Source organism: Lactuca saligna, chromosome 8 (assembly GCF_052625555.1).
Source record: "Lactuca saligna cultivar CGN05327 chromosome 8, ASM5262555v1, whole genome shotgun sequence".
Taxonomy (NCBI): Eukaryota; Viridiplantae; Streptophyta; class Magnoliopsida; order Asterales; family Asteraceae; genus Lactuca; species Lactuca saligna.
In genome coordinates, this window is record NC_136424.1 from 253,130,751 (window position 1) to 253,147,544 (window position 16,794).

General features: G+C 33.2%; 1 protein-coding gene and 1 pseudogene across 2 annotated transcripts; both read left to right on the forward strand.

The window, feature by feature from the left end:
* Positions 1–1,832: 1,832 nt before the first annotated feature.
* LOC145010608 (flotillin-like protein 4) lies at positions 1,833–3,890 on the forward strand (annotated as a pseudogene).
* A 5,240-nt stretch (positions 3,891–9,130) lies between these two features.
* On the forward strand, positions 9,131–16,128 carry LOC145009377 (cysteine-rich receptor-like protein kinase 2). 2 transcript variants are annotated; one of them, XM_078968085.1, is made up of 8 exons: positions 9,131–9,394; positions 13,251–14,127; positions 14,286–14,399; positions 14,500–14,639; positions 14,787–14,997; positions 15,074–15,308; positions 15,384–15,534; positions 15,619–16,128. In XM_078968085.1, exons 2-8 carry the CDS (start codon positions 13,368–13,370, stop codon positions 15,958–15,960), a joined length of 1,953 nt encoding a protein of 650 aa, XP_078824211.1. In that variant the 5' UTR covers positions 9,131–9,394; positions 13,251–13,367; the 3' UTR covers positions 15,961–16,128. The 2 variants fall into 2 exon arrangements, with proteins under 2 accessions (XP_078824211.1, XP_078824212.1); XM_078968086.1 differs by lacking the exon at positions 9,131–9,394 and having other exon boundaries at positions 10,931–14,127.
* The last annotated feature ends 666 nt before the right edge of the window (positions 16,129–16,794 follow it).

A 16,794-nucleotide genomic window follows, 5' to 3' on the forward strand; every position in this document is an offset into this window, starting at 1 on the left:
AAGTATCGAAGTGGGTTGATCCTCTTGGTTGCGAACCATTATCACTCCCATTCACTTACCTGGGGATTCCCGTGGGTGAAAACATGAACTTGAAAAATGTCTGGCGGCCGATTATTGAAAATTTCGTTCCAAACTCTCATTTTGGAAAGCGAAAACACTTAGCTTCGGAGGTAGATTTACCCTAGCAAAAGCAGTACTTGGTAATCTTCCTACCTTCTTTATATCCATCTTTTCCATTCTAAATGGTGTCATTGAGACCTAGTGAAATTCAGAATGAGATTTATATGGTGAAATAAATTGCAGAAGAAAAGTATCAATTAGGTTGCTTGGGAAACACTTATTGAGCCCCAAAAAGGGTGGGTGGCACAGGGCTTGGATCGATTAAGAGTCTGAACATTTCTCTATTAGATAAGTGGATGTGGCGATTGAAAAATGAAAACTTCGCACTTTGTGCGAAAGTTATTTGACGCATTCATGGATTAGATGGAAGACATTGGTCTATTTTTTCCAACAGATCTAGAACGGGAGGTTTGAAGAATATAGTCAAGATTAGGCATGTGTTAAAGAATCTCAACATAGATCCTAATGGAATTGTGTATTGGAAATCAACTGAAGGCTGTTGGGTCTCCGACTTCATAATTGATAGTAAGTTCTCGGTGAGATTGTTATGAGAACGGATTGAAATGGCAAGTCACATTGTCTGTGATGGACTGTTCGAATGGTGTAAAGTGATACCAACTAAGATCTTATGCTCTATCTGGAGAGAGAAGTTTGGTAGAATCCCATCATCAGTCTCGTTAAAATCAAGGGGAGTTCCAGCTATGATGATGTGTGGTTCATGTAAATTGGATGATGAGACGAGGGATCACATCCTTCTCTTATGTCCATTAGATAAAGCTATCATGAATTCGATTTTATCTTGCGCGTGAAATCTCATATGAAGGATTTGACTTGGCGAGGAATATGTTACTTTTCATATCTCGATGGTCTAAGTGCAAAAAGAAAAGAAGTATGTTGAATGTGATCTTATGTGGAGGATTGTGGTATATATGGTAGGGAAAAAATCAAAGAGTTTTCAAAAACATTCCCTTTGTACCGACGAATACCGTGGAGAAGATAAAATTAATAACTTTCTTTTGGTGTAAACATAGAGGTTCCTTTCAAAACATGGATTAGAGAGTTTGGAATCTTGGTCCTTTTCTTTGTTTGTAAATTTCTTGTTTTTTGTTTTTTTTAAGTATTGTACTTTTCCCTTCGCATCGTCTTGATGTGAGGTGTTATTTTAATATATTTCCCGTTAAAAAAAAAATTCAAAAAAATAAGCAGTAAGCAAACCATATATGAACTTAAAGCTCATTCTATAATAAGTTTTCATAATGACTTAAATAGAAGGGTCCTCGCCTTCACCCACCAAATGATATAGACCATTAAATTCTGGTGAAGGTTATTTAAAATTGAACTTATATAGAATTTTGAGGGACTTGAACCTCGAAGGCGAAGTCATGAGGTCAACAACTTTTCTATGTAAACTATGTCAATTTAGACAAAATTGCAAAAAATACTCCACGTGGTTGGCAAATTTAGGTGTTTTTTGCCCAAAATGAAATGTTGGTGCACCATTGGTCCAAAATTGGATTTTTCCTATTGTTTTGGTCCCTATCAACATAAAAAGACTATTATACCTTTATATTTTTTTTTCAATTTTTTTATATTTATTCAAATGTTTTTCATTAATTAAAATTGAGAAAAAGGCAAATCTATCTCTCTCCCTCTCTTACTGGTGTTTCCATTCCACAAACAGACCTAACAATTCAGATAGTCGGCGGTTCACAATGCTGCTAGTGGGTATCTGCTCAAGTGAGTTCCATTCTTCCCCATTCGTCGGAAAGTTGTCACTATTGAGAATCAAGCTACGATTGATGTTTCTGAAGCTGGACAAGAGTGTTTTTCATATTTAGCACAAAAAAATCCAACATGAGGCTGCAAATCAAGCTAAGATTGATGCTTCTGAAGCCAAGATGAAGGTATTATGTTGCTTATGTTTTGAATGGTAGATACTCAGTTTGTGATTCACAATTGATTGTTGTTTTAGGGTGAAATTGGATCCAAGCTTCGCCAAGGCCAGATGCTTCAGAATGCAGCAAAGATAGACACAGAGATGAAGATCATAGCAACACAATGACAAGGACAGAGGAAGAAGGAAGAGACAAAGGTGAAAACGGATGTGAAGGTGTTTGAGAATCAGAGGGAGGCTGAAGTCGTTGAAGCAAATGCAAAGTTGGTAATGAAGAAGGCAAAGTGGGCCAAGGATTCACAAGTTGATTTTCTATTTGTTTGACCTAAAAAAAGGTACAAGGTAACAAACATAACACAAATTAATCGAATGCGATTAATCACCTATGTTTCACAAAATTGAATTTCTATCTGTTTGACCTAAAAAAAAGGTACAAGAGGAGAATTGGGAACTTTACATAAAGCAGAAGGTAGCTTAAGCAATTCTGTACGAGTTGGAGAAACAAGCGGAGGCGTAGAAGGCGATAACAGAGGCGACACTCTACTCCCGCCAACAAGTCATCGATGACGAATTATATGCAAAACAGAAGGAGGGGGAGGGACTTGTTGCTCTTTCTCAAACTCAAGGTACTTAGATACCGACACTTTTGGGTGCCATGGGAAGTACCTATGGAGCTTTAAGAGATTATTTGATGATCAATGGAGGAATGTATCAAGAATTCGACAAGATTAATGGGGAGGCAGCTAAGGGTTTGTAGCCGAAGATTAGCATCTGGACCTGGACAAGAGTATTTTTCGTATTTAGGGCAAAAGATATATATATATATATATATATATATATATATATATATATATATATATATATATATATATATATATATATATATATAGAGAGAGAGAGAGAGAGAGAGGTTGTGTTATTTTCTTTTTATTTTTTTAATGAAAATAGTAATAAAAAGTTAAAAATAAATAAAAAGAATTATCAAAGGGCATATTCATCATTTTTGATTGGGTCTGGACTAAAAACACACAAAAATGGCAATCATATGGACCAAAACCACACAGGTATCTAAAATTGGACCATTGGTGTATCAACATTTCATTCTGGACCAAAACTACAGAATTTTGCCAACCATAGGGACCATTTTTGCAATTTTGTCGTCAATTTATGTTTTTGAGTTACGAATAACTATTTTAATATAAATTAAATTAGACCTATAGGTTGTTACGAGCCATGTGGGATGATATGAAGTCATACATGTTAAAGATTTTGAGAGTCTTCTAAAATTAGAAAAATGTGAGTACATGTACTAGTGTATCTGAAATTCGGTTAAAAAAATCATTGTTTCAACAGTTGAAACTAAATCAATGGAAAACTCGTCATGTGACTCGAGTTACTTGGAAAAACTATCCGTACATGTGGTTGTCAATTATTGTGGGTTGCTCTATTCGTAGTCTATACCCAAAATACCTCTCATATCCTTATATGAGACAATTTTAGGTTCGAGAAAGGCTGTTCACGGTGCTTGACAATCAAGTTGCCTCGACAACTTGGATCTAGATTGTATGTCTTTGCAATTTTACCAATTAGCTCGAGCTACTGAAGGTTTACATGAAATCGTTTTTCAACTACTAAAATCACATTTTTTTTGTCGATGTTATCCAGTTTTCAATCAGGTTAGTATATCTACCCATATTCGCTAATTTTGAAAGACTATAAGATCTTGAACAACCACTTTAAATTTCTCAAAACTCATACATATGAGAGAAATAACAATATAGAATATGAATATACACTGTCCTTAAGAAAATCTTGATTTTTTTATTATCAAAACACCTTGTAGGATCCCATGAGAAGGTTAGCCGCTGTAGAATAATAATATCTTGAAGTTTGTACGAATGATAAACACATGTATTAATAATCCAATATTTCATTAAAAATATAGAGTACAAAATATGAATATGTAGAACTATTGACAAGGGAGAAATCCCGTTCATCCTCTCTAACTAGAGTGACTTAATTTGTGAGGTGCGATCTAAATGACCTAGTTTCCCTCTCTATTTAATAAAAGAAATATTCTAACATACTTATCACTTATCATTGTAAAACATTTTCTGCTCTAACCATCTCCTTTTAAATGCTTGGAAATGATGACTGATACAAATGAAATGATATATATGGTTAGAGTATATAATATCTGACTATTAGATGCGGTAATAAATTAAAATGATACACAGTTTGAACCAAATATTGAAATTTCTTTAAAATTTGAAGTGTTTTTGATCGCTAAATGTGGACAATGAAATCTATGATGTCAAGTTCTTCTAAGTACCAAGAATTATGCTTGTAGTTCTATGATACTAGAGAGTGAGATCCAAATCCACAAGGTTGATCGGTAAGTTGCTAAAATCAAGTTCAATGTTCCGCAATAATTACTAAACTGAAGATCCCATAATCATATCACACTTTATCTTCATAAGTATGAAACACCTCTTGTGTCACAACTGGAAATTTTGTGTCTTGTAATCACTATACTTAAGTAAAATGTTGAACTAAAAACTTAAGAGTATGTGTGATGCCTTCAAAAACTTCAATAAAATACATCATACAAGTACTTCAAATAGTCAACAAACAATTGGAAACCCTAGAAGTTCTTGTTTAGGTCCATTTTGGACTAGGACTTCCTTATTGGGCCCAAATGGACCAATAAGCTTCCAATTTGACTAGCATGGGCTTAGAACCCTTAAATGGGCTCTAATTGGACCCACATTCATTTATTTCAACATTTTGGGCCATATTGGGCCTAGAATGAAATAAATTAAAAGTTTTGCACCATGATTAACCTAAACTAGCCCAACATAGTGTGAAAATCATATTATATTTTTTTAGGTTAAAACTCATCCAACTTAACTTATACATGGGCTTGAGGGCATTAAAGCCCAAATTTTTCCTTTTCCTTCCAAATTCTCGCCCCAAGGCCCAAATCCAAGAAGAAAGGAGGGGTTTGACTTTCATTGCCACCTCTTTATTCTCTCATGGATCTCCATGCACAAACACATGTTTCCATGCACATATCACTTCACTCACTTCTCTTTCCTCTCTTTCTTTTCCTTTGGCCGAGAGTCTCCCCAAACGCACACATTCCACAACAAAAATCTCTCTAAATCACTCAAGACTTCTCTCTTCTTCCTCTCCATTCAAAATCTCAAAACTTTGCTTGTATTTCAAGAAGATTTCACAAGATAATCATCATCCTTTGGTAAGTTTTCCCATGTCTAAGTTACAAAACTCCCCTCTCATATAAGGTCATTTATTCTAAACAAGTTCCTTTGGTGATCATACTCCTAGAAAACTCCATAAACTCGAGATCTTCATCAAGGGGTGCTAGGGCCAAAAATCACCAAACTTCCTTCCATCTTTTCTTCAAAAACCGAAACCACACCCTAAGGTGAGCTTCATACTCCCTACTTTTCTGTTTTATAAGTTTTATGGGGGGGGGGGGGGGGGAATATAAGTGAAAGTGTAGATCTATATGTGCTTTGTATGCCTTGTATGATTTCTATGCTTATATGTGTGTTTTTGTGTGATTATGATGTTAGATTTAGCCATAAATTCCTAAAAATCGAGATGTATTTTATGTTGAATGATACTAGCATGAATTATATCACGACATATAAAGTATTCCAAGAAAAATAGCTAAGAGGTTTAATAACATCTTCTTTGGGCTAAAAACTCATTTTTTTTTGACACAAAATGTAAATATATATATATATATATATATATATATATATATATATATATATATATATATATATATATATATATATATATATATATATAAAGTTAAAGGACCCAAATTGACATATTGCAAATTCTGATGGATGAGAGTAGTCAAAATAGTTTCAATAAAGTGTTTTCTGGAAATATAATCTCTTGGAGGATTAAAAGTACATATATTTAAAGCTTAATGGGCTAAAAATGACATTTTTGGCCCAATAGGGCCCAATATGCGAAATTTCCTGTTTTGAAGGGCTAAAACTATATTTTTCTATAAAACAGGGGACTACTAGTGTTCCAAATCCTTTTCTAAGGTTGAAAATGCTTTTCATAATCTAAAAGGACCAAAGTTGCAAAAAATTTCCAATTTGGGCCAAAAATGTAAAAATTGCGAAAAAGAGGGGTTACAACTAAGAAAACAGTATTTTCAGGGATTAAAACTGTTTTCAACTATGAATATGCTGGAAAATGTCAATTGCAATAAGTTTTGGTGTTAAAATGCCAAGAAAAATAGTTTAAGGACTAAATCGGAAATTTATTTATTCTATGGGTCGAAAAAGTAAATTTACAAAATAAAGAGGGACTGTAAACAGAAAAATTTCAAAGCTAATTCAATACATCCATCGTGATCAAATATTGGCACTGCGACTATCGACGAATTTCAATACACAACAACACCAAAAATCGTTATCAAACGAATTGATTCGGTCTCGAATCAATAACAAACCCGAAACTACTAACACGACGATAACTCGATTCATACAAGTAATATTTGGGAATTCAATACACACGTGAGAGTGCACAGACGTCGACGCACCATCCTTGGGCCCCAAAGTGTAAAATCTTGTTTGTTGGGCCTAGCTAGCCCAATGACCTGATCTTTAGGCCCGAAGACTTCAATCTTACGAGTTGTTGGGTCTTACACGATCCAACACAGCGTAAAAGGACTTTCAATGGCTTTTATACTATTCGTCCCCAAGGGTCCTTTGGTACTGCTAGTAAAGTCGGATATTCACATGCGAGTCGGGCCAAGGGCCCTTCGCACTCATTTTTATCCCCAACCGACTAATGGAGTTATCGAGGTCTTCGTGCTCTCTTTCTCTTCAGATGTGGGACTACAAGAAGTCAGGGCGGTTGGATTACCTGAATAGTACGGACGACGCCTACGGGATCGTTAGTATAATTGTAAACTGGTCGTTTGTGTAACGCGTGTTTATAATAATTCACCATGCGCAATAATCCGACGGCGCCTGGAATCAATGACTTCACATGCCGCGATGGTACAACAACTACATGGAATTCAAAGTGTTAGGAAAACATCGGGTTTTCCTAGGGTTTTTCAATACATACAGTTTCGAAATGTACACAAGTTTAATGAACACTTTTTACAACTATAGAAACAAACAAGCATACTCATGGATCTTCACAAACTTTTTCAGAAACTCTTTTAAGAAAATATCGGATTTTCTGGTGATTTTCAAAATAATACAAAACGTTGCTTTTCAAATACCGCTTATGAACTCACCAACATTTCATAGGTTGACGTTTTTCAAAATACTTGTATTCTCAGGTAACAGGTAAACCGAAGGAAATGTATTCAGTGATGATTTGCAGTTTGTTTATCTATGATCGAACAATTTTATTTTTGGGAATGTAATATTAAAACAATTTACTCAGTGTAAACCCTATCAGTTGTACTATATTAATGCATGGTGATGAATGATGTTATGTTTCATATATATTCAATGTTATGGTATTAAATTAAGTCACGACAGCCCTCGGACGTTTCCGCCGTCTGGTTCGGAGGTGTGACATCTTGTTCTTGAATCATAATAAGAAATTTAAATAAAAAATATTAAACATCTTATGTTAGAGTTTGAATAATAAATAATCTGAATCCGAGACATATATAATGAGACAATAAATTTGATCAACGATGACTAAAAATCGATGCCACATCATATCAGTAAATAAATCATAATCTTTAGAGGTCTCGAAAATCTAAGCTCGAAAACCATAAAATCGGATAAGGATGCTCACATAATATTTCCCTTATTTTTTTTATCACCAATACAATAAGATAAAAAAATTAAATAAATTGGGCTGAAGAATGTCAGATAATAGGAGCTTCATAGGCTCCCTTAGATGTAAAACAAAGATGAAAGTAAAATAAATACTTTCAGAATATCTATAGCCAGTTGATTCTATTGTTGACCTATTTGAACAAATACCAAAATACATATAAAACTCAACTGAAAAAATCTCTAGTATGTTGAAAATTGTTGATGTACTCAAAATGTTGAGCCAGAATCTTAAGGCAGTCTTCTATTGAGAAAGTATGCTTTACCAAGATACTTAGTTCGCTAATTATCGATTCGAAGCTACGAATCATAAACATCTCATAAAAGCGAAGTTTATGAACAACATTGTTGGTCAAACTTAGTTGTTGATGTAAACCTATTGAGAATGGTTTGATGCCCGGTCTGTGATGTGGAGGAGAATTGGTCCTAAGATAACTTATCCAAACACGTCTTGTTAAAGGACCTTGATTATAGATCCGGTACAGCCTTGGGCTGACAAATGAGTTGAAATAGACTCGGGGTTGAAATAGACCCGATAAAGTCTTGAGCTGGCATATATGTATGTTATGCAGTATTTTGGAGAACTCACTAAACTTCGTGCTTACGGTTTTCAGTTTATGTCCGAACACCCCCAAGGCCAACTTAAGGTTTTAAATGTTTGTCTGATTTCCATAAACAGATAATTGTATTATTTATATACTTGAATTATTGGGCTATTTGCGATGTTTACTTTAGAAAACTCTTTTTAAAAAAACCGTACAAATTATCATCCGAACCAATTTTGTAAATGTTGAAAAAATGCATACATGTTATCATCCAAACTGATTTTGTGAATTTCAAATTCGATTATTGTCCGTTGAAATGATATAAAAAAACATAACTTTAAGATCACTAAAAAGATTTGATAGTTATATGCTATAATATTTTGTTATATGTCGATATAATGGATGAAAGGAGTTATAGATGAAAACGATTTAGAATTTATTTTTTTCTCAAAAAAGACAAAAACGCCCTTAGAAGGTTGATATGTGCAATAAGCATGCGTGATTTAACGGTTGTTTACAATGACGTTTGGGCTAGAGACTTGAAATTGCAATAAAAAGTTTTGAGTTTTTGACAAAAAAGAAAAAACCATCACTTTGCAAAATAAGGTATAGTCTAGGGACTATTTCTGTAACTTAATAAAAAACGGAAGAAAAGATATCTAAGAATGGCCTCACGCAAATTCCAAATCCCATAAATTTGAAGTGACAATTTATGCAGCGCGTATATACTACTTGAAACTTGAAAGTCAATCTTCATCGCAGAATAACCATCTTCCATTGTTAGCTTCATAGATTATTCTTCCACTTTCTTCTCCTTTTTGACCCAGTCTATACGTACATATCCTGTATATGCAAGTGGTGATATATCACCTACCCTTAATCGTTCTATAATAATCCAGAAGACCACAAACTGAAGAAGGAAGCGAAAATTTAAATCCGCCTCTAGCTAGATTTCATGATTCAAATGTAGTCAACAGGTATGAAATCCGATCTGTAATTATTCTATTTGTCTTTAATTTTTCAGCGCATTTAATGCTACTATGATTCGAATGTTATTTGTCAACAACGAATTTGATTTGCTTCTCACTACTCGATAGAACCAATCGTTAAGTAATTCATATGCTTTCATACTTCATTTCCAACCTTTCTTCATGTTTTTCTAAAAACAAAGGTCGGTGTATGCAAGTTTTTTTGTTGTTTCTCATCGTTTTTCTTCCATCGGGTCTCATTTCTAGAGTTCATTATCCAGTCGTAACTGAAGCATAAGAATTTTGACCTGAAATCATTGTTATATTGCTTTTTTTATTGGAAATATCGCTTTTATGATGGAATCATTGCGTTTTTAGTTAGATTTTACTACTTAGATTGATGAGTGTCAACTGTGCATGATTGATTCTTTAAAAACTGTTTTCAGGAATGTTATAGAACCAATTCGATTTTAGAAACTTGATCGTTTTCGTATTAATTCCTAAAAGTGGGAGATATTGTCTAATGTCTAATAGTATTAATTGCTTTGATGTTCTTTGAACTGTAACTGATCATCATCAAGTTCTTCAAATCTATTCATCATAAAGTTGGAATATAATAAGGTTATAAAAAATTAAAAATAACGTAAATTTATTGCATTTATTTTGATGCTTCATGTTCCAGTATTTCTTCTTTCTAATAAAAAACTATTTAGCGTGTAAAAGTCATTCACATCTGAAGTCGTAGTAATGAGTAATCTGAGGGTAAATCCTTGTTTCTGTAATTTATCTATTGATATATTTGTTATTATAATATTAATTTTTAGCCTATATGTCAAACACATGCCCCACAACCTTTTGATAATAAAAGTAGGTAGTTGAAGTATAAGGTGCAATGTAATCTGAGTATGAACTTAGGCCCACTCATTAAATTCAAAGACACATCAAACTAGTTGAAAGTAACGTACAAGATATATATATATATATATATATATATATATATATATATATATATATATATATATATATATATATATATATATATATATATATATATATTATGCTAAACGATAAAAAATATTATTTATTGATTTTCCTTTAAATATATAATTAAAAAGAATCCTCCTTAATAAATGAAGATTTTTTTGCCACTTATCAATCGCTCATGAGTTTTGATATTTATCATTTTGTCGTAATTTTGAAATAAATATTATCTACTTGTTAATTTTTTGTTTGTTTTAATTTTTAATTAAAGTGATATACTTATATATATATATATATATATATATATATGTAAAATATTAAAAATCATATATATAATATTAAATTGTAATAAATATGTTTCTTTTTTTCTTATTTTAAAGTTATATGTTAAAAAATATTTTATTTTTATACTTTAAGTTTAATCATTTTTTAAATCAAACCGTATATTATACGGGTCTCACATCTAGTATAAGATTATAAAAGTATTTTTTTTATCATTTACATATATATAATTAATAAGCTTCTTATGAGACATTGTAAAAAATTCAATATGTAATTAATTAAATTTGTTTTAGAAAAGATAACCATAATTATAATAATTATAAATTGTCGGTACCTATCCTTGACTTTATTTGCTACCTACGAACATGAAAGTAACCCAACTACTATCGAACAAAAGTAGCCGATTAGGGTATTAAAACTTCACTGACTTTCCCACTTTCATACCATTTATATTTATATGCTTTTATTTTGTTCCAACATTTCAAGAATCTCTCATATTGCTTGTTTTCTAGAATAACTGAGGATGGCGTCCATTGTTAGAGATTCTTGGATTATGATAATTAGAGATAGAACAAAACAATCCAAAACTGAAAATTCGTTATATCCAAATTCGATCTTAGAAAAAGGCTGGGTTGATTAGGATCAATCATATTTATAGACTAACTGTCCGTTAATCCTTAAATAGTCTAACCCTTCGATTTCAAGAATTATTAAAGTTAGGAGTAAATTGGTGAAATCTTTCGCATGGTTGGTTAAAATTGTGAATTTGGTCTCTAATATTTTTTTTTTGCACTTGGATTGTCCTTGTAGTATGATTTTGTTGTATTTTTTCGTCCATGGCATACATAAAAAACTATATTGTCATTTTTATTTTATTTTTTAGTTTTTTTAACTTATTAATTAAAAAAATGAATTAACCTGGTTTAAAGATAGAGTCTCACCACCAATAAAATAACCAACAACTACCAAAACCTCCTCCCATGATAAAGGAACTGACAACCACCACCAAGAACCACAATGATTAGCAATATGGATGTTATTTGGGTCGGAACCGGATCGAACCGATCTGAACCCGAATAACCCGAAAACCAAATAAGGGTAATTGCATGAATCTAAAAACAAACCGATTAACCAATACGTGTTCGGTTCGGTTCGAGTATTAATCGTTTCGGTTTAGTTATTAACCGAATAACAAGTATAAGATGATTAAGGACCCAATATAACCGAAAAAATCTAAATAAACCATATTAGGGTTCAAGAACCCGAATAATAGAATAACAATGTGTTTTTATACATCAACATAAAACATTCAAAGACTAACATAACACAATAACACATTTAAACAAGAGGAATGATCAACAGAAGTGATTTCGAGTGTGGAAATAGATTAGAAGATTGGTCAGTATATGAAACGATGAGAACGAGTGTAGGGTTTTTTTTCCTGTTATGAACGATGAGGATAGAATTGTTAACCGTAATTTATGATTTCTATTGATCAGGGAATGGGAGGATGAGTGCTTATTTGGGTCGGGTATTTAGAACTGAATAAGCTTTTATTTGGGTAACCCGAACCGAATAAGCATAATATAGATATCCGAAACCCGAATCGAATTGTTTATTCGGGCCTAATTCAGTTCAGTTCGTTTTGGTTTGGATTTCTGTTCGGTTTTCATCCCTAATCAGAAACATGAAAACAAATCTAAAATCAAGAACAAACATAATGTAATTAAAACAAAATACAAACTGCTTGTAATCAAAATCAAAAGATGTAATCGACATCAAATTAACCAAAATCAAGAACAAACCTAAAACCTATTTCTAGAAACTCATCGGGGTGGCTCTGCTAAAATCAAAGGAAAGAAGAAGTTGGATGATTTAGGATTCATGAGAAAAAAGACAAAGATACCAGGTTTAGAATAGAGAGGATGGGTTAAAAAAGGACGGTAGGGTTTGGGGTATGGATGAGCTATACGATTTAGGATTCATGAGAAAAAAGACAAAGATACCAGGTTTAGACGGTTTAGAATAGAGGATGGGGTAAAAAGGAACGGTAGGGTTTGGGGTATGGATGAGCCGTACTTGCAACGGCTTTATTAATCATATACTTTTGACCTAATTTCTACATTTTATTAGGTAGGGATCATTTTTGTAATTTTGTGAAACACATGGACAAGTTCAATAACTTTGCTTAAGTAAGGACAAATCTATAATTTTATGAAATGTAAGAACTATTTCATAAAACCGTAACTAGGCAGGGCCATTACTCTGATTTTGTAAAAGATACGTATCATTTCTATAATGTTTCTATAAAAGAGGGACTTATTTAACTTTTTAACCAAAAAAAAAAAAAACTCACCGACTCACCCTGAAAAATACCGACCAATATGAAAGACTATTTTTTTTCCTGGTGTCCTTGATTTCACACAGCGACAAACAGTACACACAAAAGTCTGGAATAGTAACAATCAACACGCCTTCGTATTTTTTTACTTACTTTTATAAGTAAATTTCAATTTCAATATTCGCTATAACTGTTCGTTTGACTTTTTTTTTTTTTCCTTTTTTTTTTTGAACCGCAAAAAATCGTACATTATATGACAAGATCACCGATGACGTGGCAAGATAATCAATGCTGAAAACAACCAAACTACAAGACTTCCTGTTAAACTCCCATTTTTAACAGAGCCTCTATCAAGTCAATCAAACCATATACTACAAGATGGTGAAATCAACACATGCACCTTCAATTCTGATTACTTTAATCGTAATTCTATCGCTACTAATTCGATCAAAAGGAGACGCAAGATCCAAAATCATCAACATAACATGCGATCGACAACTAGAAAACAACATGACGCAATTCATCCCAAACTTCGTCCGTACAATGGAAATAATCGGCACACTATTGCGAACCTCCCGCAACGGCACCGCCGTCACCGGCACCGGACCCGACAGCAACTACGGCCTCGCCCAATGCTACGGCGACCTTTCATCTCAAGACTGCATCTTATGCTACGCCGAAGCCCGTACAGTTCTCCCCAGTTGCTTCCCGAACAACGGCGGCCGGATTTACCTCGACGGTTGTTTTATGCGGGTTCAAAATTACAGCTTCTATCATGAATACACTGGCCCGAATGATAAGTTGGTTTGTGGGAATACGACGGCGAAGAGTGGGTTGTTTGGGGCGGCGGTGAGGCAGGCGGTGGGGAATGCGGTGGTTGAGGGTTCGAGAAATTGGGATTATTTTGCGAGGGGGGAGAGTGTGGTGAATGTGAATGAGTCGGTGTTTGTGATGGCGGAATGTTGGAGGAGTTTGACTCCGGCGGAGTGTAGGGCGTGTTTGGAGAATGCTTCGGCGGCGATTTCGAAATGTCTGCCGTGGTCGGAGGGGAGGGTGTTGAATACGGGGTGTTTTATGAGGTATTCTGATATGGATTTTTTGAATCCTATACCAGTTGCAACCGGGTCTAGCAATCGAGGTAACCAATTATAATTTATATTATAGATTTTCTCGTATATAAAATTTTCAATTAAAATATAATTTATATTTACATATAATATATAAAATTTATATTATATTATCAATTTCACTCTGTATAGATCTCCACTCATCAATTTTTATTTATGGTTTTTACAGGAAAGATAATAGCTATCGTGGTTTCTGTTGTTAGTTCTGTGGCAGTTCTCACAGTTGCTCTGATGATAATTTTGTATATATGGAAACAAAGATATGTACAAAAGAAGAGAAAAGGTATAATATAATCCATTCATTTATTCTACTCCATTTTGGACTTGTTAAAATTTTAGTGTACGAGTTCTCAAAACACACTAATGAGTGGTTAATATTTCAGGTTCTTATGATGCAAAGAAACTGTCAAAGATGCTTAATGATAGTAGCTTAAACTTTAAATACTCAACGGTTGAAAAGGCCACGGGAAATTGGGACGAATGCAATAAGCTTGGACAAGGAGGATTTGGAACGGTCTATAAGGTACTACCTTATACTATATGCTCGGTCATCTGACATTAGATGACTGACTTTTAATCATCTAAAATCAGATGACTGGCCATGTAAAATTGGTCAGTCATCTGATATTTATATAACAACTAATGTGAAGTGTGAGTATCTATCTCTCAGGGAATTCTTTCAGATGGGCGAGAAATAGCTGTGAAGAGGCTCTTCTTCAACAACAAATTCAGAGCAGCGGATTTCTATAACGAAGTTAACATGATTAGCAGTGTTGAACACAAAAACCTTGTGAGGTTGTTAGGATGCAGTTGTTCAGGCCCCGAAAGCATTCTCGTATACGAATATCTTCCCAACATGAGCCTCGACCGCTTTATTTTTGGTAAATTTCAAAATTCTTGATGCTTAGATTGTGTTTTGTATAACGTATTTATGAAGAAGTTGTGAATTTTCTACAGATGCAACAAAAGGGAAGACCCTAAACTGGGACAAAAGATTTTTGATCATAATTGGCACAGCAGAAGGCCTTGTCTACCTTCATGAAAACACCAAGAACCGAATTATTCACAGAGATATCAAAGCTGCTAACATCTTGTTAGACTTGAGACTTCGTGCTAAAATAGCCGATTTTGGGTTGGCCAGATCTTTTCAAGATGATAAAAGTCACATCAGCACTGCCATAGCTGGAACACTGTAAGTATTTTCATTTGTGCCACGTCAGCTTTCTTTCTACATTTCTAATTTTAAGTTTTATTTCAACTTCACTAGAGGATATATGGCTCCGGAGTATCTAGCCCATGGTCAGTTAACCGAAAAGGCTGATGTCTATAGCTTTGGTGTTTTACTTTTGGAGATAGTCACCGGTATGGAAAACAACAAAAGCAAAACCACAGAATATACCGACAGTTTAGTGTCTATTGTAAGTATAATAATTTCATCCGGTACAAAAAAATTGAACGTATTTTTTAAAAAGTAATATTATTTTGATAATTTAATGTTATAGGCATGGAAGCATTTCCAAGAAGATACAGTGGAAGAGATATTCGACCCGAATCTAATGATGCATCTTTATCCCAACACTAATTATCACAAAGAGGCTAAAAAAGTGGTACAAGTAGGACTTCTTTGCACACAAGAAGCTCCATCTTTAAGACCAACAATGTCGATGTTACTAAAAATGTTGGCAAAAGATGATGAACCTTTACCCCTCCCTTCCAATCCTCCTTTCATAGATGAAAAAACCATGGAATTGAATGACATTTCAGAAAAGTTACAAAATTACAGTTACACGGATAGTTCTAGTTCCATTGCTACAGTTTCCCAGAGTCATTTCTACCCGAGGTAATGAAAAAAAAAAAAAACTTGTTTTCCACATTTTTTGAATTTTATTTATATTTGTTTAGATGATTTACGTGTGTTACCTTTTGATTTGCAAAAGGGCTATTCGTAATACATAGGTTTTTTTTTTTGTGTATTATATAACATTATTAATTGATTTGAGGATTCATGGTAATGTTCAATCCAATGATTTGACGTAAATTTCATGTTTTAAAATTACTAAATCATTTATAAACATTGTCCGATGATAATTACCTTGATTATATTGGTCTTATATTTTAAGTAGCGACACCCTACTTTCAAAAATAACAATTCACTTTCGGTTATGTAAGGTTACTATGTGTTAATGTTAATAATCAGTACTATTATTTACTAACTAACCGTTATCATTACCTGATTCATAATCACCCTTTGACAATTTTATAATGATTTTACCAACCTTAAATGCTACGATTTGAATAAGTACATATCATTCAAAGTTAAAACAAAACACCTAATATTTTAGTAACAATTTATGATAAATGATAGACACGAACCAATAAAACAAAGCAGCAAGCTTATCTTCATTATCTATGAAAATTGTAAACCCAACGAGATTTACAACTAAGAGACTTTGAATTAAGAAAAGGAGGTGGAATGGAGGCAATTAGAGATTCTAATGATACAAGGACTGTCTAATCCCAAACCGCCTTTCTTTTTGTACATACACTGTTCGATAGATTTAGGAAAACTTTACAATTTAACAATCAAGTTAACCCAAAAACTTTTAATTGATTACTTCTAATTAATTAATCAATTGGATTTTGTTAAATCAACCATTTTTATTTAATTATTAAATATA

Bases quoted from the DNA above. Each gene is read 5' to 3' on its own strand.
- LOC145009377 (XM_078968085.1), top strand. From the start codon at position 13,368: ATGGTGAAATCAACACATGCACCTTCAATTCTGATTACTTTAATCGTA. The intron at 14,400-14,499 runs GTATAATATAAT...TTAATATTTCAG, and splicing joins TGTACAAAAGAAGAGAAAAG to GTTCTTATGATGCAAAGAAA. The intron at 15,535-15,618 runs GTAAGTATAATA...TTAATGTTATAG, and splicing joins CCGACAGTTTAGTGTCTATT to GCATGGAAGCATTTCCAAGA.